We start from the raw sequence: 25,241 nt of genomic DNA, 5'->3' as shown, positions 1-25,241 counted from the left end.
CTCTTCTACGATATTGTCTATTTTGTCAGTGAAACTATTTATCTCATCGATTAATGGTCAAATTAGGTAGGGTCAATGAGGGTCACTTGAGTCTCTTTGACTTCTTAAAAAAAATTCACAAATTGACAAAAATTTAAATTTGACCCTCCTTAAATTTTTTAAAAAATCCATAATTTATGTGTGATTTAATAAATTTATCAATGGATGAATGGTAGCTCAATTATTTATAGGGGTGGGTATGAATCAAATCGAATTTAAATACCTTTTGGTTAGAGTTTGGTTTTGGTTTGACTCGAGTTTGTCAAGCCCAAATTTAAGGTGGTCTGAGATTAGCTAGTAAAAAAAATGGTTTGCTTTGGTTCAACTTAAATTTATTAAAGTTTGATTTGAGTTTATAACTCATTTACAAAATAAAATCGTTTTATCTATTATTTAGGTAAAACAGTATAATTTTATCAATGAACTATGAATTTGAATTACGAATTTAAGCTAAAACAATTAAGTTTATCGAACTCAAAATTGATGTTGATGTCATAAATCATTTTGTTAATAATTTTTTTCTGTTTGATGAACTTTTTCTTTTTCATAATTCTTTTTGTTCTCTAATATTATTGTTCACTAATTTGAGATGACTGTTATAGATTTATGCTAAGACAAAAATCAAATAAATTCATTATCTTGGATAAGATTGCAAGAATGTAAAGATTGGCAGACAATTTCGACCAAACCCTAATTCTAGTGAAACATCATAGTCCGTATCAAAACGGCTGTCGTGGAAACAAGTTGATTTAATTAGGATTGTGTTTTTGTCAGAATTTTAATAGCTCTAGTTTCGTCTAATATCTGCCAAAACATTGAAGCCGGCCAGGAGGGAATGGCCGGGCAAGTTTCAACAGATGATGTAGAAATGAACGAAGCTCAATTATTTGATATTCAATTTATTTTGGAACAGGATAAATTCAATTATCGACTCTATGTCTGTCCAAATATAACATTATTTTCTGGGAAAGAGTAAAAGCGGTTGCTTTTATAAAAATTGTTGATTTTTTCTCCATGTTACTGTTTTAGATAGGTAATTCAGAAAGGGCGTGATACATGATTTTCTCTATTGTAACTACTCACTAGGGTTGATTATAAATCAAGCCAATTCAATTTAAATTTTTTCCAGTGATATTGTTCATTCTAATAGTAATATTATTTATCATATTAATAATATTATTTATTTTATTAATAATATTTTAATATCATATCTGACTAATTTAAATTAAATATTATAAATTTAAATTAAATTTAAAATAACTTATATATAAATTTGATTCAATTTGAATTTAACTCTAATACTAGCAGACCGGTTGATTTAATAGAAGAGTAGTCAAATTTCTTTCTTCATGTAACTATTCCAGACAGTCATTTAAGTATATAAAGTTACCGACATTTTAACTTTCCAAATTTTCTCGCAATTACATTATTTGATGGGAAAGGTGTATATAAGGAGTCATACATTAATTATTGTGACATGATTTTTCAAAGAAATTAACAAGAGAGCACACATATTAGCTAAAGTCATCGGTACATATGATTCAAGATCGATAAGATTTAAATTATTGTTCAATTTGAATGATCTAAGTTTGAAAAGTAGATATTTAGTGCAAAATTGATACCTTATAATGTCATTACACTAAAACTCGTTTTATAAATTATTCTTCTTCTTTATGTTTGATCATTCTTCTTTTTTGTTCTTCGATCACATTTTTGTATTAGGACAATTCCTCTTTTTCTCAACTATTCACCAGTTGAGTGAATCAGGTTGGATCTCAAATTGATTTTTATGGATTTGAAATGAGCTTGATCTCAAATTGATTATTCTACATTTGAGCGAAACTTGAGCTAAATTTTTGTTTGATCATTCTTCTCCTTTGTTCTTCGGCCACTTTTTTGTATTATGACAATTCCTTTTTTTCTTTAACTATTCACCAATTGAGTGAGTCAGGTTGGATCTTAAATTGATTTTTATGGATTTGAGATGAGTTTGATCTCAAATTGATTTTTCTAGATTTGAGCGAAACTTGAGCTAACTTTGTTTAGAATCAATTTGATTCGAATCCATCATTGGCTTAGGGTGTTTAAAACTAATTAACGGAACTAGTAAATTAGTTTTATAAACCAAACCAAATTTCTAGTTTGATGAAAATTTTAAATCGAAATCGAACCGATTTATACATTAACCAATTTATAATCGAACTGAAATTATCAGACAACCAAACCGAATAATCCTATTTTGAACTAAATTTTAACATTAATATTTTAAATTTTCAATTAAATCTCTAAAATATTGCTTTCATTTTCATGTATCAAACATGATGATTATGAAATTACCACTAATAAAACAAACACAAATAATTTTAATGAAAACACTCCTATAACATACAAAAGGTCATATGAAGAAGCAATTTCCACTCGAACAAATCGATGGATATAACGTGGAGAGAGCAATATTTGAAGTATCCATGCCTGAAATAAGAGAAGATACGATTGAAAAAGAAGATGTGAAGAGTTGAGCACGGAGGAGTGAAGGGAGGAGGTTCAAATTGTGTAGTCAAATCAAGTCAAGGTTTCAAATGTTGGTACTAGAAATGAAAAAAAAAATTGTTGTGCACTGCTGATGTTGAAGAAAAAGTTTAGAAGATACAATGAGTGTAGACTTTGCTGGAGGAGTTGGTGGAGCTATGTGTTGGTGTAAGAAACTTTTAAAGAAATGAAATATTTTTTATGGAGAGTCTAAGAGTTGTCTTGCTAAAATGAATTTTGCGGTTGTGATGTTGATTATAAAATATTTTATCTGACTTTTGAAATTTTTATTTGAAAATTGGTTTGATTTGGGTAATGGGTTTTCATATATTAAAAAAGGTATTTAAATCGAAAATTTGGTTTTTCATAATTTTAAACTAGTAACCAAACCGATTTTATGGATATCTTATTTTTTTGTTTGGTTTGAATAGTGATTAATTTTGAACACCCATACCCTAGTTATAGGAGTGTTCAAAACCTGTTAATTCAACCGATTTGATAATTTTTTAATCAAACCAAATTTTCGGTGGAGAAAATCATAAACCAAAACTCAACTAATTTAAAGATTAATCAATTTTGAATTGAACAACTAAATTTTCGATTAATTTATTTTGAATTGAATTTTAAAGATTATCCTATTTTATTATTTTTTTAATTTTTTAAAAATAGGTTTAATATTTTATTAATTTCTTATTCTTTTTTTTAATAAACCAATTTGGTTTAGTTAATTGATTTTAAAAAAATTGACAAATAGGTAATCGAACCAAAAAATAAGTTTTTCTATATTTTGAATCGGTATCTGAACTGAATTTTTAAATAACTTAATTTTTGGTTTGGTTTTTTATTTAAAAGTCAATTCGATTCAGTTATCATATATTTTTAAGGAATATTAAAAAATATACCATTTTTTCGGTTCGTCTATACAATTTTACCACACTTTTTTTTAATTAAATATTTATATCACTTTGTTAGTTAAATATCTATAATACACTTGTCTTCATCTTATTGTGAATAGTATAATAGGTGAAAAACAGTAGAAATCGCCTATTATAAACAGTAACTGTGGGTGATAAACAGTAACATTTTATACAAAGATTATTGTGAATAGTAAAGCAGACGATGAACAATAAAAATTACCTATTGTGAATAAAATAATAGACAATGAACAACAATATTTTATATAAAGATTACTGTAAATAGTACAATTAACAGTAGAAATCGTCTACTATAAACAATACATAATAGGTAATGAATAATATATTCATATAGAGTCTATTGTGAACAGTACAATAGACAATAAACAGTTAAAATTAGATATTTATATCACTTTGTTAATTAAACATCTATAATACTCTTGTCTTCGTCTTATTGTGAATAGTATAACATGTGAAAAACAGTAGAAATCGACTATTATAAATAGTAACTGTAGGTGATAAACAATAACATTTTATACAAAGATGATTGTGAATAGTAAAGCAAACGATGAACAATAAAAATTACCTATTGTGAATAGAATAGTAGACAATGAATAACAATATTTTATATAAAGATTACTGTAAATAGTACAATTAACAATAGAAATCGTCTACTATAAACAATACACAATAAGTAATGAATAATATATTCATATAAAGCCTATTGTGAACAGTACAATAGATAATAAACAGTTAAAATTATCTAATATAAATAGTACAGTAGAGGATAAATAGTACTATCATATGAATTCAAACTTCAATTATAATAGGGGTATTTTAGAAACCGTAAAGCTTTTATGATATAATTATTTTGTATATAAAAATGTGATCGAATTATATAAACAAACCCAAAAATATGTTTTTTTCAATATCCCTATTTTTAAACACCCCTACCTAGCTAAACTAAGGTAGGATAGGCTATACTTGGGCTTACAGGGACATCTAATCCAACACTAATACAATGGCCTGGATTATTGGATTATTGTTTGCTTTCAAGCCCAAATTGTAGGACTTTGGGAATAAACACATTATTCATCAAAGGCCCAATTTTTTTCTTGATGGAAATTGTTGCCATTCAATTAAAGGAAATGACTTTAGGCCCCACAATTTTGTTCTGCAGCTACCTTTAGCTTGGGAATCTTCTATTATCAAAACTAAAATATTACACAAAAATATATTACCCTACAAATTAAGATGGATTTCATTCGGATAATTTTTTATTACAAAAATAAAATACTATAATAAATAATATATTTAATATATTAATTTAAAATAAAAATATTTTGTTATAAAAATTAATAAATAATTTTCTAACCCAACTTAAATCAAATGGTGTTTATGTTAGATCTTGAGCAAAATAATGAAAAATATTTATATACATCTTAACATAGAAAAAATTTCAGATCTTGAGCCAAATAATGAAAAATATTTATATAGTTATTAAGTTTTTTTTTTATTTTATATTTCAAACTCAGATTCAACACCTAACAAGAATTGCAAAATTTAAAAAAAAATTGGTCCAGCAAAGGACACGGTTCGACCTTTCAAAAAGCCCATAAAGGCACAACTCACGAAAGACCCTCATTTTTGTAGGGATTGACCAATAAGACCCAGAACATGTTGGTTCTGGCCACTTTTGGGTTGACAAGATTCATTGTCATCTCTATACATGGATAACATGATGCAAGATAAGTTATGATAATAATGTATTCAAACTAAGAAACAAAGAAAATTAATGTTGATAAGATTTCCCGTAATCAGTTTATATATGTAATTTAAAATTTACGTATGATAAGATATGATAATGACAATAGAGATTTAAATATCTAGTAAGATAGTGAAAAATAAATACAAAAAGATATTTGAATAGATAATAATTTTTTAATATGATTCAACATATTGTTTGAAAGCATATATCTATATTATGATACTAATGACCGTAAGAGAATACTATAATAAAATATGTATAACGATTATAGAGAATTTGATAAATGTTACGAGGAGATATAAACTTTGAAAGAAGCCTTCAAAAAACTTGTTAAGTTTGTGACCCTTAACACTTCGTTTAGGATGGAGCGGAATTGATCCTCAAACTCTAATCGAGCTTCGGAGTCAGAGTTTCGGTTTGAGTTTTTCTCATTGGAAATGTCTCCAATTTATCCTTATCCCTTTGGTTTGAGTCTAAAAGCATTGCATTTAAGAAGTAGTCAGGCTTTGGCCGACGGAAATCCAGAGGTAAACTTATCACTTGATCACTTATACAATTTGGGTTAAAGCAAAATATCGCACTGCGTTGATAATATGGCGTCAGACGACGTCACTGTACGGCATCAAAAGTCTAGACGACATGTCCCGCACTTAAATTTCAAAAAGACGACATATCGTGGTTGCAAATAACTGTCACCTCTTGAAATGTTCTGTTTAATTTGTTTGTCTTGTTAAAAAGTAAAGCCAGCGGAGTTTCACTCCAGTCTTCTTCTCCAGCAAAGCCGCCACCACGACGCTCCAATCAGGTGAAATCTTATTTATCTATTTATTTCCTTTATTTTTGTTCGAAAATTTCATTCTTTTTCATATTTTTATTTGGTTATATTTTCATTTCAAGGCGCTCAGGTCACTGTTGAAGCTCTCTTTTTAGTCGTTATAGAGCTACTGCAATCAAATTGCAATTAATGCCTAGGGTTTTGTTTTTTTCTCCATTAATTTATCCTCGCTTTTGTGCAAGTTCAAGGTATGCCTGAAATTTTGTTTTAGAATTTGCTTTATATTGAACCTAATTGAAGAAATTTTATCTGTTTATTGTAGGCCAATTGTTAGAATGTCTGCAATTGAGAGCAAAACGTTTAGTATATCTTCTGAATCCATGGCTATAAAGCCTCCTTCACATCCAACTTACGATTTGAATGGTGTCATTAAACTAGCCCTCGCTGAAGATGCTGGTGATCGAGGTTTGATTTGATTATCATTGTGTGAGCTTTCAGTGGGACAGGTGCACGATCATGGCGTGATTACCAGCCACTTGAGCTGACGTGGTGCTCTCTGTGTGCTTGTTGTGTAAAGAGTTTTTTGTGTTAATTAACATTTATGGTTCAATTGCAGGGGATGTAACCTGTATGGCAACTATTCCATTTGATGTGGAAGTGGAAGCACATTTCTTGGCGAAGGAGGATGGTGTAGTTGCTGGAATTGCACTTGCTGAGATGGTATTTCATGAAGTTGATCCTTCTCTGAAGGTATAGAAGGTACATGCTTGGGGTTTTTGGTTTCTGTGCTTGATAATCAGTATTAATGTATAATATTTTTATCAGGTGGAGTGGTCTCAAAAGGATGGAGATTATGTTCGTAAAGGATTGCAGTTTGGGAAAGTTTATGGTAAATTAAGAGAAAGAAATGTGTTTTGGAGAGAGCCATTGATATGTTATGTTTAATCATTTGTTTGTTTATGTGCAGGACGGGCGCACAGCATTGTTGTGGCCGAAAGGGTAGTTCTAAATTTTATGCAGCGGATGAGTGGAATAGCAACTTTGACAAAGGTCTTTTTTCTGTTGAACCGTATTTTTAATTGAAATCAAGAAATTGGTCACAGTTACTTAGGTGTGTCTATCATAATGATACTCATTTGCTGTATTGTTCATTGTTGTGGTTGGGACATGCAAATCATCCAGTTAATGGGTTTAAGGTTGAGAGTGGTGTGCACATGTTTATTCTGACTAAGTGAAAAACAAAAATATATTTAAGTAAAGAAGGGCTCAATTCTCTCTATATCCTTCATACTAGTTTTCAATTTTTAGTCAGTGCTTTACATTTCAATCTCATGTATAGTTGGGCTATGGTTGTCACTTAGAGGAAAAGCAGTATGCACCTGTTAAAAGTTAAAAAGATTAATACATTAGACACAGTGAAGAACTAATCATGGAAGATGACAGCACAACTTTCATCATAAAAATGCCAGATTTCAGGGTTGCAGTGAATGGAATGAAGCAATGGACCTAGCAATTGTTGGCTGCTATGATATCTTTGTTAGATGTGCAGGATACAATAAATTATTTTTATGCTTTCTGCAGGCAATGGCTGATGCTGCATGCCCTGCATATATTTTAGAGACAAGAAAAACTGCTCCAGGTCTACGTTTGGTGGATAAATGGGCGGTGAAGACCTCCCCTTGCTCACTGACTAGCTTTAAGATTTTTTTCAGTTGGATATTATTTGGTTAATGTGGCAGAAATTCCTTCTTATAGGTACTAATTGGTGGAGGGAGGAATCACAGAATGGGTTTATTTGATATGGTGATGATAAAAGATAATCATATATCAGCAGCTGGAGGGATTAAGAATGCCATCAGATCTGTGGATGAGTATTTAGAGAAAAGGAATCTTCAAATGGAGGTTGAGGTAATTTTTTCATTATCTACCTTGCCTCTTGATTTGATTTGCCTTTCAAATTTGAATTCTGGTACAAAGTTTGTAGAACTAATTAACTTCTTAATCCTTAAAGTATTCTAGAGTGCTGTGGTGGAGTGTGAATGTAGATTTGTATGATTATGTTAATTATATTTCTTTCTATAAATTGTTTTAGGTTGAGACAAGGACACTTGAGGAGGTAAAGGAGGTATTACATTATGCCTCTGAAACAAAGACTTCTCTCACCAGGATAATGTTGGACAACATGGTTGTACCTATATTAAGTGGAGATGTTGATGTATCAATGCTGAAAGAAGCCGTGGAATTGATAAATGGCAGATTTGAGACCGAGGTACCTCTTAGTTGCAGGAGTGCTCTCATTTTCTTGTGGTCAATTTTTTGGAGTATATTTGTTAGGTATCTGTATAAAGAAAAACAATCACTACTGATTTTTACTTTGTCTGTATACTATCCTTCTGGTAGATAACCGGCTTATATTTAATTTATCACACCATCTTGTAGGAAGGATATCACTTTGTTGCTGTGATATCTGAATAGGTGGAAATTTTAATCTGAATCATGGAAGATTTGGATCAACATTTAAGCTTGTTTAGTGTGGGCTTTACCCAACACAGATGCCAAGAGTTTTCTGGTTATATAATTACATAAGGGCTCTTGGTTATCAGCCTCAATCATGTATGCTTTAACGATTGTTTTTCACTACTTCGTTATCTAAAATCCCCATACAAGCCTGCTTGTTCTTTGACAGTATCAAGTGCAGCCCTTCATCCCACCAGATATCACAAATGTATAATTGGCTTTGACTTTGGACAACTGCTAATTGCTTTCCATTCTATCTTGTATGCTTTATGAGGTAAAAGTAAATTTTCTGTTTCATGGTCACAGGCATCAGGAAATGTGACAATTGAAACGGTTCATAAAATTGGACAAACTGGGGTGACCTACATTTCCAGGTAAATTTTTTCAAACTCTTGTGTAGGCTTTGATTGATGCTATTCTACCTGAAAAGTGTTTTTTTTTAAAATATGTATATGGGTAAGTGAAGGCGGCCATGAGTTACTTGGAGTTAATAGTACTCATAAGAAAATGTACTAGTTGCTACCCATTAAGCAAGGTATTCTGCTCCTTTAGTTAGAAATGGTAAATGTTACTTGGCAGAGCATTGATATATAACCTGTGTGTGCACAATCAAGCAAGAAAAAGATCTGCTTGTCAGTAGTATTGGTGCTTTGTTGTTGGCAAAGATAGCACCATGTCACACTTCTTGTACTAAATTAATGGGTACTTATGAAAGAACTTTTCTTAAAGTTTTTAAATGAGCCCTTTTCTTGTCATGTATAAGATAGGGTGTTGAATTCTCTATTTCTGAACCTCAGGGAGGAAACTGGGCTGAGTCAGTTACATTTGTGTTTCTGGCTGATTATTAAAAAAACAATGTTTTCGCTTGTGAGGAAGTATCTGTTTAGGTCTCTTTGTTATTTACATGATACAGACAAAGTATAACTGTAATTGAGAAGATTGTGTATTTGATGCAGCAATTATTTTTCGTTCTCTTAAGTTTTTAATGGATGTATCTCTCCTAATTCACTGAATGGACATCTTTTTGGCTTTGGGTATATTTCTCATAAATTTGCTTTATAATCACTAGATGCATGCCCAATGCAGGGATTTTATTATTGTTTATGAATGGACAGCCCAAATTCCTTGGATGGAAGTTCATGAATTTATCTTTTAAGCAAATAACTATTATAATTACTTTCTATGGTTTTCATTTTACTATGTCCTGATCTTTGCAGTGGTGCGCTAACACATTCTGTCAAAGCACTTGATATCTCCCTCAAAATCGACACAGATTTAGCACTTCAAGTCGGAAGGCGTACAAAACGAGCATAAAATTCTTTTCACATCACATATACTTCTGGGTTTCACAGGAAAATTCAACAGGCAACACACTTTTGTTCTCCTTTCGGCCACAATAAGAAAAGAAAAGCAAGAACCTGGTCTTTTACCCCCCAAGGAAAATTGACAATTTTTGTACCATTCAACCTCATTCCATTGAAAACATTCAGGAATACGTAAGTTTTCGACCCAATAATACAAATTATCTGTTTTCATTTTAGCTTTAACTTTCCCCGGAAGCTGAAGCAAATTGTGTTTAAAAAGTTTACATTCTAGCAGGCTTACAAGTTACACTTTTCCTGTACTGCTCATGGGAGTCATTTTCTGATGGTGATTTATAGCTGAAAATTAGATTTTGCTTTCAACTGAGGTTATTTTATAGTTTAAAAGCTTGACTTTGAACAATTTTGAGGTTGAAAAAGGCAAATTTCCTTTGTGGAATTGCTTGGTATCAAAGTTAGGCTACACTTTCAAAAAACAATGAAAACACTTACCTTTTTCAGCATTTCGAAACCTAAACGCAACTCAAAGAATTAAGCCTTTTTTGGGGGCCCCATATTAATGCTAGCATATGAAGGGCACCAAACTATGAACAAGCTTTATTGGTCAAACACTATACTTCTTCACAAGCCATCTAGATCAAAACTGAATTAGAATGTTTAATAAAGCTGGTTTGATATAGAATTTAAGTACTGCTTTTTATTTTTGAAAAGGGTAAAATACGTCTCATTCAATGATTTAGATTAACTATATTTCATGCGCTAATAATGAGTATAATACTAATGTGTTATCATATGATTAAGTAATTTTAAATTAAAGATAAAATATTTATATTTACTGTTAACATAGTCAATAAATTTACTTGTATTTGTATTCATTATTAATATTCATGGAATTACTTATTTATGATACAATCCCAAGAACAAATGTGTGATTGAAAAGTGTATTTGGATAGTTTTTCTATTTTTAATAACTAGAAACCTTGTCTAATTTCGTTAGACTGACAAATTTTAAGATACAGTGATTAAATTTATAATCATTATACTGGATATATTAGGATTTAGCTTTTGATAAAGAATTTAGTTAGCGAATTGTAACTTTTAGAGTAAAATACATTTGGTTTGATTAAAATTAGTTAAAAATTTTTTAAATGTTAAAAAAAAAAGCATGACTTTTTTGTAATTTCTTATTAAGAGTAATATTACGCACATATTAGGTGGATATTAACAGAAAAAAATAATCTAACGTGTTATCATATTATTAGGTTAGATAGAATTCAATTAGCAAATTTGTTCAAAGTTTGACACATTTCTTTTATACCAAGAAAAGTCATTTTCAAGAAATGGTAAATGGGTTAATAAATAAATAATATATTAATTTTCAAGAAAATGACTCAAGATATTTTGGAATTTTCTGCCGATTTTTATGACCTTTCGCATGAAAATTCATTTTCAAGGGTTAGTCAAGACGCAAGAAAACTAAATTATAATAACAAATAAATAATGTCTGGTAAGAAAGACTCCAAATTGAAATTAATTGTGTAGTTATAAAATATGTGATGGGAAATGTGAAATATATTTTTTAATTTAATTATGAAATAAATAAGCTCTAGATTAGACAGAGAGAATCAAATTGCGGCTTTTAATGCACAATTTTGGTCCTGAACAAGACATTAAAAAGTTTCAAATATTCTATCTAGACTAGGTAAATTGCTACATAAAACAAAAATAATAATTATAATAATAATTAAATACTTAAATTAGCATACCAGTTTGATTTAATTTTTAATATTTATTTTTTCAATTATAGAATCTTGCAATCTCATTGGGAAACTAATCAAGAGAAAAACAAATAAAAAACATAAAACAAAACAAATAAGATTTATGTGATTGAATTAATAATGCTTACACTTTTAATCATTTTAGGCTTTTTAAATTTTAAATTCTAAGATATAAAAAATAGAGTAATGTTAAGTGTATATATTTATTATATATAATTTGGTTATATAAATGATATGCCATTAAATGATTATATATTATTTGTGTATCTAACTTATATATAAAAAATATATACACATAATTTCATTCTAAAAAATATGACCACGTATTTATATGTAAATTTAAAACAAGATAATTACGTATAAGTTTTACATTGGTTTTGTTCCTTAACCCCGAGTTTTTTTATACCTCATAAAAACCCCCGACAACCTTATGAAAATATCTATTAGATAGAACCAAACTTCACTCTAACAATCTTTATATTTTTATTGTTTGTTTGCTTCTATTTTTTTGAATTGAGTTTCTTCATCCAAAATTAATAAGAAGGTTTTAATATATATATATTTTTTTAAGTGAAAGTGTTTTAAAATTGAACTTACTATCACAAAATGATCTCTAAATCCTTCTTTTTCAGTTACAACCAAACGGCACACATAATTAAGTAATTAAGTGATTTTAATTTAAAAGTAAAGTTGAATTACATCATTAAACGTTAATATTTAAATTTATATTTGTATATATTCTTAATATATGTAATATTACTTAAGAAAAACTTTACAAGTCGCATTCTGGTCACAATTATAAACTTTATAAAACTTTTTTATAATAAAAAATTAATTCTATTATTTTTTTAAAAAAAGCAAAAATGTTTCAAGATAAGCTTGAAATATTCAGAAGCATATGGTAAATTAATAACAATAGTAGTTGATTATTTATATTGAGGTAAAATAATAGTCATAATAAAATTGCTCTAATCATGAATAAAATATAAAAAAATTATATAATGTAAAAAAAAAAAAAAAAAGCAATGGATTGTGACTTCTAACTAAGACAGAAAGAGGACACAAAAGGATTAGTTGTGCAATCTGAGTTGGCCCTTATAAATGTATATGGCCACTTTGTCTACTTGATACCTTAATAGGAAAGAAGGAGTAAAAGCCAACAATTTGTGACACAACCCATTAATTCGACATGTTAAAAAGCATACTCAGGTTGAGCATTTTTATATAAATAGTAAACAAATCATGCTTGGGTTGACTCTACATAGCCCAAACATGACCTATATAGAAATATCATGTCATGTTCTGATCGTATTGTTTTGTTTAAAAAAAAGATCAAATTAGATCATGTATAAGCCAAAAACATAAAAATTATATAATTTCGTATCAAAACAAGTCAAACAAGTTATGTTATAACACAATATGACACAACTCATTTTTAAAACATGTTAAACATGTTCTATCATGTCAACTTGTTTATAAAATGGGTTGTGCTTGAGTTAGTTAATTTCAATAAAATGTTAATTCAAATTAACTGCCAATTTCAAACAATATTTGATCATGTAATTTTTCCTTTTAAACGATGAACTACCCATTTCCCTAACCAACCTAACTTATATCCATAGTTAGATCTAGACATTTTTATCTTTTCTAAAATTATGTTCACATTTTATCGTGCCATAAAACACAATCATGTTTTATTTATGTATTAAAAATTATCTAGATTAAAAGTGTTGATGTGATTTCTAGTCACTAATTGATGTATGTAATTTTGAGTCTTGCGTAAAATTGATTAAAATAACTGCGATTATCTAGATTAAAAATATTTACTACAACGTAATATGAAACAATTAAAATGAAGAGAATGGAAAATAAATATGACTTAAAATTTTTTAACATAGTTTTGTTCAATGATTGAAATATCTATATCCATGGTGTGGTAATTAGCTTATATGTATATTGACGAATACACTATGATAAGGTAATTTTGCCTCATTGTGAACCTCATAGTTTAGCGTTTAGGATTTCCTTATGTAATCTTTTATATTTATAGGATTTATCCATGGAAAAATTAAAGTCAAATTATGAGATCTTAGGATTCTTAATCGTAATAAGATTCTAACAATACATTCTTGTTTGAACAGATTAAAAAAAGAATGATTTTAATATTGAAAATATATGAATTAGAAAAATAAAAATATATTTATTATATTATGTATAGATGCAAAATAAAAAAAATATCTATAAAAGATTTTAGGTAGATTTTTTTAATAGATATTTGCCTATTGGAGTTGTTGAATATCGGATTGAAAACATATAAAATGTTGTCGGGTTGGTGATTAGTGTTTGGTCACTTGTCTTAAAACGGTGAACTCATGCAAAAGAAAGTCTCGAATAAAAATCTTCCTAGTTGGAAGATACCGAAAAACAAAAAGTAAAACATCATTTTCCATACAAATATTTTTTAAATTAAAAACATAAACTTCGAACACCATCATAGAAAAAAAAAAAAAACTGCACGTTTTAAAGTCTTCTAAAAAAATTTATGAAGAATTACACGTATTGGATCAACTAACTAATTAATTGTCCTTAATGATAAGTGACGATTACTCATATTGAATTAAAAAGAAAAAAACTTTTAAAAGCACATTTTTAAATACCGATATTGTAAAGCTTTTTTTTTTTTTAAGCAAGTAAATATTTTCTAATTACCCATTAATATACGCAACTTAAGTTTTCGAGGAAAATAAGTTATGACGCATGCAATAAAGATTAATTAATTAATTCTAATATTTACATAATAGTCTTTTTATTTGGTTTAACTCTTTTTCAGAGAACCTATGTTTACGGTTATGTTATTAGTAACTCTAAGAGATATTTCGATATAGTATGAGCAAAAGTTACAAAATAAATGTCTTGAAAATAATTCAATTTTAACTACATATCTTAAAACGAGTTGTTGACGAGAGTATTCCCATCTAATTTACTTTATATTAATCTTTATCTTTCTCTCTCTTTATTTTTTCTTTGAATAATTATTAGGAAAAAAAAAAAGAGATTTCTATCTTATCAGCTATATTTTAAATTTAAATTTAAATAATAACTTTATGATCTACTATATATTGGGTCAATAACAATCTGAAGACATTTTTTTGGTAAATAGATTATATTCATTAAAAGAAAAAAGTTTATCCGGAAGTTTAGGTACATCTTGTTTATCAATTGGTGGGCTAAATAATAAATTAGATTATATAGGCAAAAATAATTAAAATTTATTAATTAAAAAGCTGGCTTAACTTGCACTATATAATTAATTATATAGTAAAATAAAAGAGTGAAGTCCCCATCGGCCATCACTTTGGAACGTGCCTCTCAATCGAAGGACATTTAAACAGTCAAAATCAAGAGGCTTATTGGTATGATTTTAGACTAATTTTTTAATTTTTAATGTTCTATTTTTTAAATTTATTTCTAATTAAGCAATTTACTTTAATTACCATGGGAGCTCATGGTTTTAATTAATTGCATTTTAGATCTCCTATTTTGATTATGATTAAATAGTCGGTGTTGGGTTGGTGTAAAGTATAGTGCATGGTTTAAATTTAGGATTGGACATCAAAATTCAGATTGAATGATCTAAGTACGAGCAAAGATACTCTCAATTTGAGATCGAATCTAGTTGATTTGACTCAATAAAATAGTAAAAAGTTATTTATAAATTTATTTACAATTGAGGTGATTTTTTTTTATGCTACAATGATTTTTTTTCTTTTTAATTTTTGATAACTTTTTTTTTGTCCAATAAAACTAATCGGAAACCAAGTTTAATCTTGAACTGACATTCTAGATTTGAGTTGAGTTCGACTTAACTCTTGTTCAAATTATAACCGATTTAAATTCTTAAGTTTTTAAGGATCTTATTATATAACATTGCTATTTGAAAGAAAGTTTTAAAAGAAAGTTATTGACAACTCTAATAGTGACCATAATACTAATTTTTGTTGAACTAAAATCACAACAAGATGTCAAAATTTCATCTTTTATTTTTTTGATTGTGATATATGTAGGAGTAATATTACGTATACAAATTAAATATATAAAAGCTAAATTCTTGAGACTTTTTGAGAAAGCATCAACCACAAAAAAAAAATAAACAAAGGAAAGATAAATGAAAGTTGAAAGTAACATAAAGATAAAATAATGAAAATAAAATAATGTTAAACCCTAAACACGTCAAACTTTTTAGAGTAGTTATACATGTACCAATGAAATGGATTCTCACACTAACGTGTTATCATGAGATTTAGTAATTTAACTGTATATTTTATATATAATTTAAAATCACTCTATTATATAATAACACATCAAATATTAATATTTATTTCGTTAATACATGTAAAAGAGGATTCAAATCGAGACAAACTCTAAAAAGGGTTGAGCTGAGGTCAACTTAAATCCTTCATGCCCAGTTTGAATTCAAGCTTAAACTTGTTTGAATTAATACATCAATAAAACTATGTATATCCATTTTTGATATACAATTTATATACACAGATGATGTGTTATCATGTGATTGGATGTTTTTAATCATATGATGATACATATTTTAAAATCACATAATTACATGATGACACATTACTGTGTATATGAATTATGTATAAAAAATGGGTACATATAACATTGCTCTTACTACATAATATCATTGTAAGATTGTTGATAAGATTAATAGTATTATCAACAAGGTAAACAATATCACTGAAGAATAAATAATATCACTAAAAGAGCAAATAAATCAAACATAAATTTGAACTTGAGCTGTCTCGGCTCAAATGTATCCACCTTCTTATGTTAAGTATCATTAAACTTTTTGATGACAGGTAGTTAGTCTTAAAACCTTTTAAAGAAAAAGAAAGTGTAGTAGTAATCAAATATTAACATGTCAATTCTTTCTTTTCTATCTAATACAAAAAGTTTAATTAATATTCTAAGCGTGATTAGAACTTTTTCTAATCATCATTAATAAGCAACAAAATATAAAAGCAAGAACTTAATAAATCTTGGTAAATAAAAAAATGAATCCTTGTCAACTAATCCGGTTTGATATTATTTTAATTTTCATTTAAAATAAAATCATAAACTAAAACTAAACTGACTTAATGATTAACTAGTTTTAACTCAAACTAAAAACACCAACTATCCAAACAAAATTTTTGATTAATCAATTTTGAATTGAACTTCAAAAGGTTATTCTATTTTATTATTTTTTTGGAGACTAGTTTGATACTTTATCATTTTGCTTATTTTTTAAAAAACTGGTTCAGTTTGTTAACTGATTTTCAAACTGGACAAAGCCGATCTTCGTTTGAAGGAGATGTTGGCCTGGAGGGAGAGAAAGTGTTGGAAAAGAGTGACAAAGTTGATTTTTGCTCGAGCGATGGAGAGACCAACAAATTCCCATCATTGACAGAGATGAAGAAAAAAAGAAAATCTTAACGGAGAATAGGTGAGTTTTTAAAACTTTAAGTATGAAGAAATTGTTAGTTTTTTAAATTAAGGTAAGAAAAATGAGATAAAATTTTATTTATTTTAATATTATTAGTATTGATATTGAAAAAAAAAAAAACTTTTAAAAGCACATTTTTAAGCTAGTAAATATTTTCTGGTCACCCATTAAGGTACATAATTTAAATTTTCGAGCAAAATAAGTTATGTCATAGGCAATAAAGATTAGTTAATTAATTCTAATATTTACTATAATATGATATAAAATAAACGCAAAAAAAATATAATATATAATGATTTTTTTTACTTTGTTCAACTTTTTATCAGAAAACCTACATTCATGATTGTATTATTAGTAAGTAAAGTTTTATCCATACCTAAAGTTTTAAAAACAGCTGCCGACATTTTGTCGGGGATTTTTTTTTTGGTAAGCATGCTAATCCAGAGTAGATAAGACCTAAAATTAATTGTTTCCATCATAGATAGATAAGAGACACAGAGAGAATGCCAATTCATAGATTGTATTGACCAATCGAGAGAAGTTTATCTGCAAGTTTAAGTCTCTTGTTTATCAATTGGTGTGCTAAATAATAAATTAGATTATATAGGGGCGGCTATATATTGGCAAGAATAATTAAAATGAATTAGTCAAAAGGCTGGCCTAACTTGCACTGTATAATTAATTATACAGTAAAATAAAAGAGTGAAGTCCCATCGGCCATCACTTTGGAACATGCCTCTCAATCGAAGGACATTTGAAGGGTCAAAATCAAGAGGCTTATTGGTATAATTTTAGTCTAATTTTTCAATTTTTAATGTTCAATTTTTTAATTTATTTCTAATTAAGCAATTTACTTTAATTACTATGGGGGCTCATGGTTTTAATTAATTGCATTTTAGATCTCCCATTTTGGTTATAATTAAATAATCGGTGTAAAGTATAATGCATGGTAAAAATTTAGGATTGGACATCATAATTCAAATGATCTTGTATGACTCAATAAAGTAATAAAAATTTATTTATAAATTCATTTACAATCGAGCTGATTTTTTTTATTCTACAATGGTTGTTTTTATAAAAAATTTTACCTTTTTTTTTCTCCAATAAGCTAATCACAGATCAAGTTTAATCTCAAACTGATATTTTAAATTTGAGTTGATCTCGACTTAACTCTTGTTTGAATTATAATCAATTCGAATTCTTAAGTTTTTAAGGATCTTATTATATAACATTGCTATTTGAAGGAAAGTTATTGAATACTCTAATGGTGACCATAATACTAATTTTTGTTGAACTAAAATCACAACAAGATGTCAAAATTTCTTCTTTTATTTTTTGATTGTGACATATGTAGGAGTAATATTACTTCTACAAATTAAATATATAAAAACTAAAATTTTGAAACTTTTGAGGAAGCATCAACAAGAAAAAACAAAGGAAAAAAAAAATAGATGAATGAAAGTTGAAAGTAATACAAAGGTAAAATAATGAAAAGAAAATAATGTTAAACCTGAAACACGCCAAACTTTTTAGAGTAGTTTTATATATACCAATGAAATAGATTTTCACGCTAATGTATCATTATAAGATTTAGTAATTTAATTGTATATTTTATATCTAATTTAAAATCACTGAATTATATAATAATATGTCAAATATTAATATTTATTTCGTTAATACATGTAAAGGGGGATTCACATGGAGACGAGCTCTAAAAAAGGTCGAATTGAGGTCAACTTGAATCCTTAATGTCCAGTTTGAACTCAAGCTTGAACTAATACATAATATCATTATAAGATTGTCAACAAAATTAATAGTATTATCAACAGGGTGAACAATATTACCGAAAAATAAATAATATTACTAAAAAAATAAATAAATCAAACATAAAGTTGAGCGTGAGGTGACTCAACTCAAATATATCCACCTTCTTATATTAAATATCATTAAACTTTTTGATGACTGGTAATTAGTTTTAAAACCCTTTTTTAGAAAAAGAAAGCGTAATAGTAATCAAAGATTAACACGTCAATTCTTTCTTTTCTATCTAATACAAAAAGTTTAATTAATATTCCAAGTGCGACTAGAACTTTTTCTAGTCCTCATTAATAAGCAACAAAATATGAAAACAAGAACTTAATAAATATAGGCAAATAAAAAAAATAATCCTGTTCAACCAATCCGGTTTGATATTATTTTAATTTTTGTTTAAGACAAAATCATAAATTAAAACCGAACGTATTTAAAGGTTAATTGGTTTTGAACCAAATTAAAAATACTAGTTATCTAAACTGAATTTTTGATTAACCAGTTTTGGATCAAATTTCAAAAAGTCATCCTATTTTATTATTTTTTTGGAGACTAGTTTGTACTTTATTGTTTTGTTTATTTTTTAAAAAACTGGTTTTGTTTAGTTAACCGATTTTCAAACAAGATAGAGCCGATTTTCGCTCGAAAGAGATTTTGATTTGGAGAGAGAGAGCGCCAAGAGGGAGAGATGAAGTCGATCTTCACTTGAGCAATGGAGACGCCAATGAATTCCCATCATCGATAGAGATGAAGAAAAAAAGAAAACCCTAGTGGAAAATAGGTAAGTTTTCAGAATTTTAAGTAAAGAGAAATTGTTAATTTTTTAAACTAAGATAAGGGAAATGAAATAAAATTTTATTTATTTTAATATTATTAGTTAAATAACGTTTTTACCTTTAAATTTAATAGATTTTGTTAACTTTAACAATTAACAAGTGGACATTTAAATTTTCAAAACTTAATAGAAAAAGTTTAGTGGAGACTAAACATTAGGTGGGAATAAGTCTTTTGGCCTTAGCCTTTCCCATTTTGATTATCTCCAGGACCAGGATTATGAAATGCACCAACTAATTCAATGAGAAAATTTTCTAGTCTTGATTAGACATCAATTATGGAAGTGGGTTTGAATTGAATTCATGTCACATTCACAAATTTGGAGTCTATAGCCGGCCATTGGGAAAATAAATGGATTGTTCTTCAAACCCTATAATGGCTTGGAAGAAAATATTGAAATGATACCACCAATATTATGGAAATTATTTTCTTGGAGGAATTATTGAAAAGAAATAGTGAAGAGATTCCTTACCTTATTTAATTGTTTTACTTTGCTCTAAGCATGGAAGATGATAGCATCATTACATCATGCCTAGGTATTTTTACACGAGAAGTACATCAATCCGCTTTATTACATTTTTTTCAAAGGCTAGGGTTCAACAATCACTTAGTCAAAACTAAAAAACTTTTTGTATGTTAATATAAATATTGACGTATTATTATATGATTTTAGAGTATAAATATAAGATTTGAATCTTAAAGTTTATTTTTATTTTACTCAAATTGAATCGTAAACTCATGAACTTATCAAGTTGGCTAGTAATAAATTTGAGTTCGATTTGAAAATGATTTAATTTGATTTACACCCCTAACTTATGGAAGGGAAGAAGATTGAAATACCTAAGTAGGGTCATAAATTGAAGGCCTAATTTGACAAGGCAAATATTAAGGCAACAACAACCAAAGGCTGATTCAACAAAATAACATAAACCCACATGGAGATGAGTCAGGGATGATGATGACAATGAAGAAAGACGAAGAATTTTTGTCTAGGGGCGGCTCTTGCCTCGCTCTACTTTTTTATCTTTTGGTCACACTAAAACACTCGTATAAGGCCAAAAAAGATGCAACCTTTTATTTTATAATAATATCCAAATTACAATAATTCTTCGTATAATAATAAAAGATGTAAACATCAAATTATAGGATGATATACCCATTTATTTATAGGCCAAAAGATTTAATCACATATAAGGTATAGTAAAATTTCAAACTCTCAAAAACATATTTATAAATAAAATTTTATTAAAAATATCAGTTAGAATTAAGGATAAAATAATTATTTATTTAGAAATTTTAAAAATTAAAGTTTTATCACATTTTTTTCTACAGGTTTAGAAATCTCACAATTTTTCCCTAATCCATAGTTTGAAAACTGAAAAATATCTCTTAGGGTTTATTCCTCTTCTCTCCAATTGTCAACGTCTTCCCTCCCGTCTTATCTCTTCCTCCGATCAGTCTCTCTTCCCTCTCTAACCGTTTTTGATCGAAATCGTAGACGTGTTGTCTTAATTTGAGATGAAGGCGTGTCGTCTTAGTTTTTCAGACAAAGACGACAAGTTTTCATTTGAGAGATGAAGATAATGAGTCTTTTTCTTAGACGAAGACCGTTCATCTTCATCTTAGTCGAAGAAGCCCAAAGAGGAAAGAGAGAGTGACCAGAAGGAGAGATAAGACGAGAGTGAGGATGCCGATGATCGGAGAGGGCAAATCAACACTAGAGAGAAAAGGAGCAAACCCTAGAGGGGTATTTGCCAGTTTTCAAACTTTGGATTGGAAAAAATTATAAGTTTTTTAAACCTGAAGAGAAAAATATGATAAAACTTTTAATTTTTAATAAATACAGTTTTACCCCTAACCCTAATTGAGATTTTTAATAAAAATTTATTTATGGATAAATGTTTGAATGTTTAAGAGTTAGAAAGTGAAAGTTTAATATATATATATATATATATATATATATATATATATATATATATATATATATTTATCGTTTGTTGATAAGGTATTATTGTAAAATGATATATAATATTGTTGAATACTTGTGAATGCCTTTCAGAATGAACGAAAAAACCAGGTAGACGTTGATGGAAGAAATAAGAGTATACAAAATAGAAAAACGACAAGAAGAAATGGAAAAATTGATATATCTTTCCGCATTCTTTTATAAATGTTGTCTTCTCACCAAACAAATGTGCCAAACTAAAGCTACCAAGCCCTTGTAAATTTGTATGAGACATGTCATCTCACTCCACCTTTTTTTTTTTTTTAAGGAATTAAATTAAATATTTGGATATGACTTTTAGAATCTATCACATCGAATCAAGATCTCGTTAATACTATTAGGGTTTTTAATTGAATTGATCTTTAATAAGTCTAAAACATAAAATGATAGTTTATTGTTTGTGTCTATATTCTTAACAAGCAACACGATTTGTGGTTTTTCTTGATAAATATGAATGTGTTTATATTCATTTACGAATTTTCATGAATGCATTCCTCCTTTAATTGAAATTCGAACTATTTTTTTAGTCGAAAATTGTTAAATATAAAAATTTATTTGAATGATGTGAGAAAACTTTCTTCATTTGATTTCAAGACCCCAATGCACCGCCAGACAATAATTCCATTTAGTTATATATTGTTCTAATTTTTATAAAATTATAAAATGAAAATCGTTGCAATTGTTTCAAGTCTCAACAATTGGGAGAGGGAATACATCATATTAATAGACTACAAGTTTGTTTAATTATATATAATAAATATATATTAACAATATTGACATCTTAATCTAATCGTCTATTTCATTGATTAGATCAGAAATTATCTGGACCAACCCTTTAAACAGGTTAAAGCTTAGTCATCATTTGAAAACATTATTTTTTTTCTTTGGAAAAAAATTCTTATGTACATTAAAAAAATTAGAAAGCCTTAAAATATTGTCACATGCATAAAATAAATAATAATTAAAAAAAATTGCATTAGTGCTTATCATGATGCTTATTTTTATATTAAGATTTTCAAGTGGCTATAAATTAATATTAAAATTGATTTTTAATTTCATTATTTTCTCCATATTTATAATACCATTTACTTATGAATAATATTATGTGTACATATTTTTAATATATAATTTGAATGTATAAATAATATATCATTATTTAAGTGGGTAGTATTTTATCTTTAATTCAAAATTATTTAATCACACGATAACACATTATCTATATATTTAAATTATATAAATATATATATATAGTTTTATTGTTTATTTATACGACCGATGTCATGAATGCCAATATTTAAAATACTTCAAATTAAAAATATTTTATTTTTATTTATGGGAAAAAATTATATTTGGATTGGCAAGATTGACCTGTTTAATTCAAATAATTCTAAATCCTTTTAATAGAGCATGCCCATCACGCCCATTGAAATAAATATTTTTTTATGAAGTTTATAAAAAATAATTAAATCTTTAATTTTTATATTTTGATGAAAACTTCTTAATATATAAACTTAATTTTTTATCATTTTTCATCCATTTCAAAAATCAAAATTTTATATCTCTGATTTGGATTCTAATTTTTAATATTTAAAAATGTTTTAAAAAATAATATTATATATAAACGATAGATTTAATTTTTATAAATAAAATAACATCTGGTAATATGTTAATTTATTAATATTTAATTCTTTATTCAAAAATAATTGTCTGTGGATTCGATTCTAGAAAAATAAAATATAATAATAAAAACAAAGAAAATTCTGCTTTTATACTGACGCTGACACCCATTCTTACCCTATTCAATAAATCCAAATAAAAAATAATTAAAAAAATAATGTATAAACCTACATCATGCGTGCTCAGCGCTCACCAATCACAATGAAAAAAAATCTAAATTGAACAATATTTTTTAAATAAATGGGTTAATTTCATAAAATCCCTTGGGTTTTTACAGAGTGTAAATCGATGCTAAGTTTGAAAGTACTTTTAGAATTGACCCTTAAAAGTTAAAAGAAAAAAAAGAGTTTTCGTCGAGTTGACGCTATTCTATTTTTTCTAATATTATTGTACGGAATGGCTTTCTACCTTTGTTTTCACACATAAAAGGAGTTTCACTCTATAATAAAGTTATTTATGAGATAAAATTAGAAAAATTAATATTAGAGAATAATTTAATATTCTTACTATTAAGAATGATTCATCATATATTCGATGGTGTGATTTAGTGTGTATTTTGTATAATTTTGATGGAAAAGATTAAACAATGTTAATTTGAAAGTGTCTTTTGCATCTTTTGAAAATTTGATTGCAAAAGACACTAATTTTAAACTAATCTTCGCAAAGTGAGGTCATCACATATTCAAAAATGAGGTGAACAAACCATCCATGCAAGTGAAAGTAAGGGTTGGTTCGAGCCGATATAAAAGCAAATAAGGATTAGTTTAAATTTGACTGGAATTTAAAACGGTCAGTTTGAACTTAATATTGAGCTTGGGTTGCTCGAGTTGATAAATAGTAACATCAAAAAAGAAGAAAAGTTGTAGGAAATAGAGAAGAGTCTCAAGAGAAGAGAAAAAAGCATTGAAGAAGAAGAAAAAAGGTTGTTGACATCTCGAGCTTGATTAGTTAATAATTCTTCAACTGGATTTTTGCTTGTTTGAGCCAAATACTTAGTCAATCTAAGTCATTCGGTTTGAATTTAACCTAAGGTAAAAGAACCATTATGTAAACCACATCAACAAAGGTTATTTTTAGTTTTAGAAAACCCCAAACCGGATTTTAAAATTATTCCTCTACTTGAAATATGAATCATATACCACCAAACCACAATTATGTTTAATTGAATATTATTTTAATATTTATTACTACAAATTAGACAAGTCAAACTGATCAAGACTAGAATTTGCCCTTTTACTAGGTTAATGTCCGGGTTTAAAAATATTGCTTCCAATAATTATAAAGTTTGACCGGAGATGATAGAGTTTGGTTGGGAAGCCAATCTAAAACTCTACTTTGGAAAATGTTTATCAAAAGGTTGCACAAATGACTCTACTTTCAAACAAAATTTTGCAAAGTGAGATGATCACATATTCGAAACGAATAAAACTACATGTAATAACAAATCTTATTGATTTATTTATATAAATTAAAGTGATAAATGCAATTGGGTGATATAATTATTTATTTATTTATTTTACATCAAAATCACTATTACATATTATCATATCAAATTATTTGGATAAATTAAATCGATTTTTTTTATACATATAATATCACTCATATGAAAAAGTGATGAACAAACCATTTATGTGAAGGTCTCAAGGGGTGGCTTGGACAATAAAAAGGTGGGATTTCAAGGTGAAAAGTTTAGATTTAAATCTCTTGACGACTTACAAAAATGATATCGTTGACTTATCTGATTTAGTAGTTATGAAAAAAGTTATTAAAACTA

General features: G+C 27.5%; 1 protein-coding gene across 3 annotated transcripts; it reads left to right on the top strand.

Annotated features, from left to right (window-relative positions):
- The first annotated feature begins 5,913 nt into the window (after positions 1 to 5,913).
- Positions 5,914 to 10,166, top strand: LOC123212773 (nicotinate-nucleotide pyrophosphorylase [carboxylating], chloroplastic). 3 transcript variants are annotated; one of them, XM_044631962.1, is made up of 11 exons: positions 5,914 to 6,055; positions 6,148 to 6,273; positions 6,348 to 6,490; positions 6,642 to 6,775; positions 6,851 to 6,914; positions 6,993 to 7,075; positions 7,607 to 7,690; positions 7,781 to 7,933; positions 8,118 to 8,294; positions 8,849 to 8,916; positions 9,760 to 10,166. In XM_044631962.1, exons 2-11 carry the CDS (start codon positions 6,215 to 6,217, stop codon positions 9,854 to 9,856), a joined length of 1,062 nt encoding a protein of 353 aa, XP_044487897.1. In that variant the 5' UTR covers positions 5,914 to 6,055; positions 6,148 to 6,214; the 3' UTR covers positions 9,857 to 10,166. The 3 variants fall into 3 exon arrangements, with proteins under 3 accessions (XP_044487897.1, XP_044487898.1, XP_044487899.1); XM_044631963.1 differs by having other exon boundaries at positions 5,922 to 6,055; positions 6,156 to 6,273; XM_044631964.1 differs by lacking the exon at positions 6,148 to 6,273 and having other exon boundaries at positions 5,953 to 6,055.
- The last annotated feature ends 15,075 nt before the right edge of the window (positions 10,167 to 25,241 follow it).

This window comes from Mangifera indica, chromosome 4 (genome assembly GCF_011075055.1).
Source record: "Mangifera indica cultivar Alphonso chromosome 4, CATAS_Mindica_2.1, whole genome shotgun sequence".
Taxonomy (NCBI): Eukaryota; Viridiplantae; Streptophyta; class Magnoliopsida; order Sapindales; family Anacardiaceae; genus Mangifera; species Mangifera indica.
Note: the sequence above shows the minus strand (reverse complement) of the source record. Positions and strands in the feature narration are given on the sequence as shown.

Coding starts and splice junctions, on each gene's coding strand:
- LOC123212773 (XM_044631962.1), top strand. CDS start 6,215: ATGCCTAGGGTTTTGTTTTTTTCTCCATTAATTTATCCTCGCTTTTGT. Junction 7,076..7,606: donor GAATAGCAACTTTGACAAAG/GTCTTTTTTCTG, acceptor TGCTTTCTGCAG/GCAATGGCTGATGCTGCATG. Junction 8,917..9,759: donor GGGGTGACCTACATTTCCAG/GTAAATTTTTTC, acceptor TGATCTTTGCAG/TGGTGCGCTAACACATTCTG.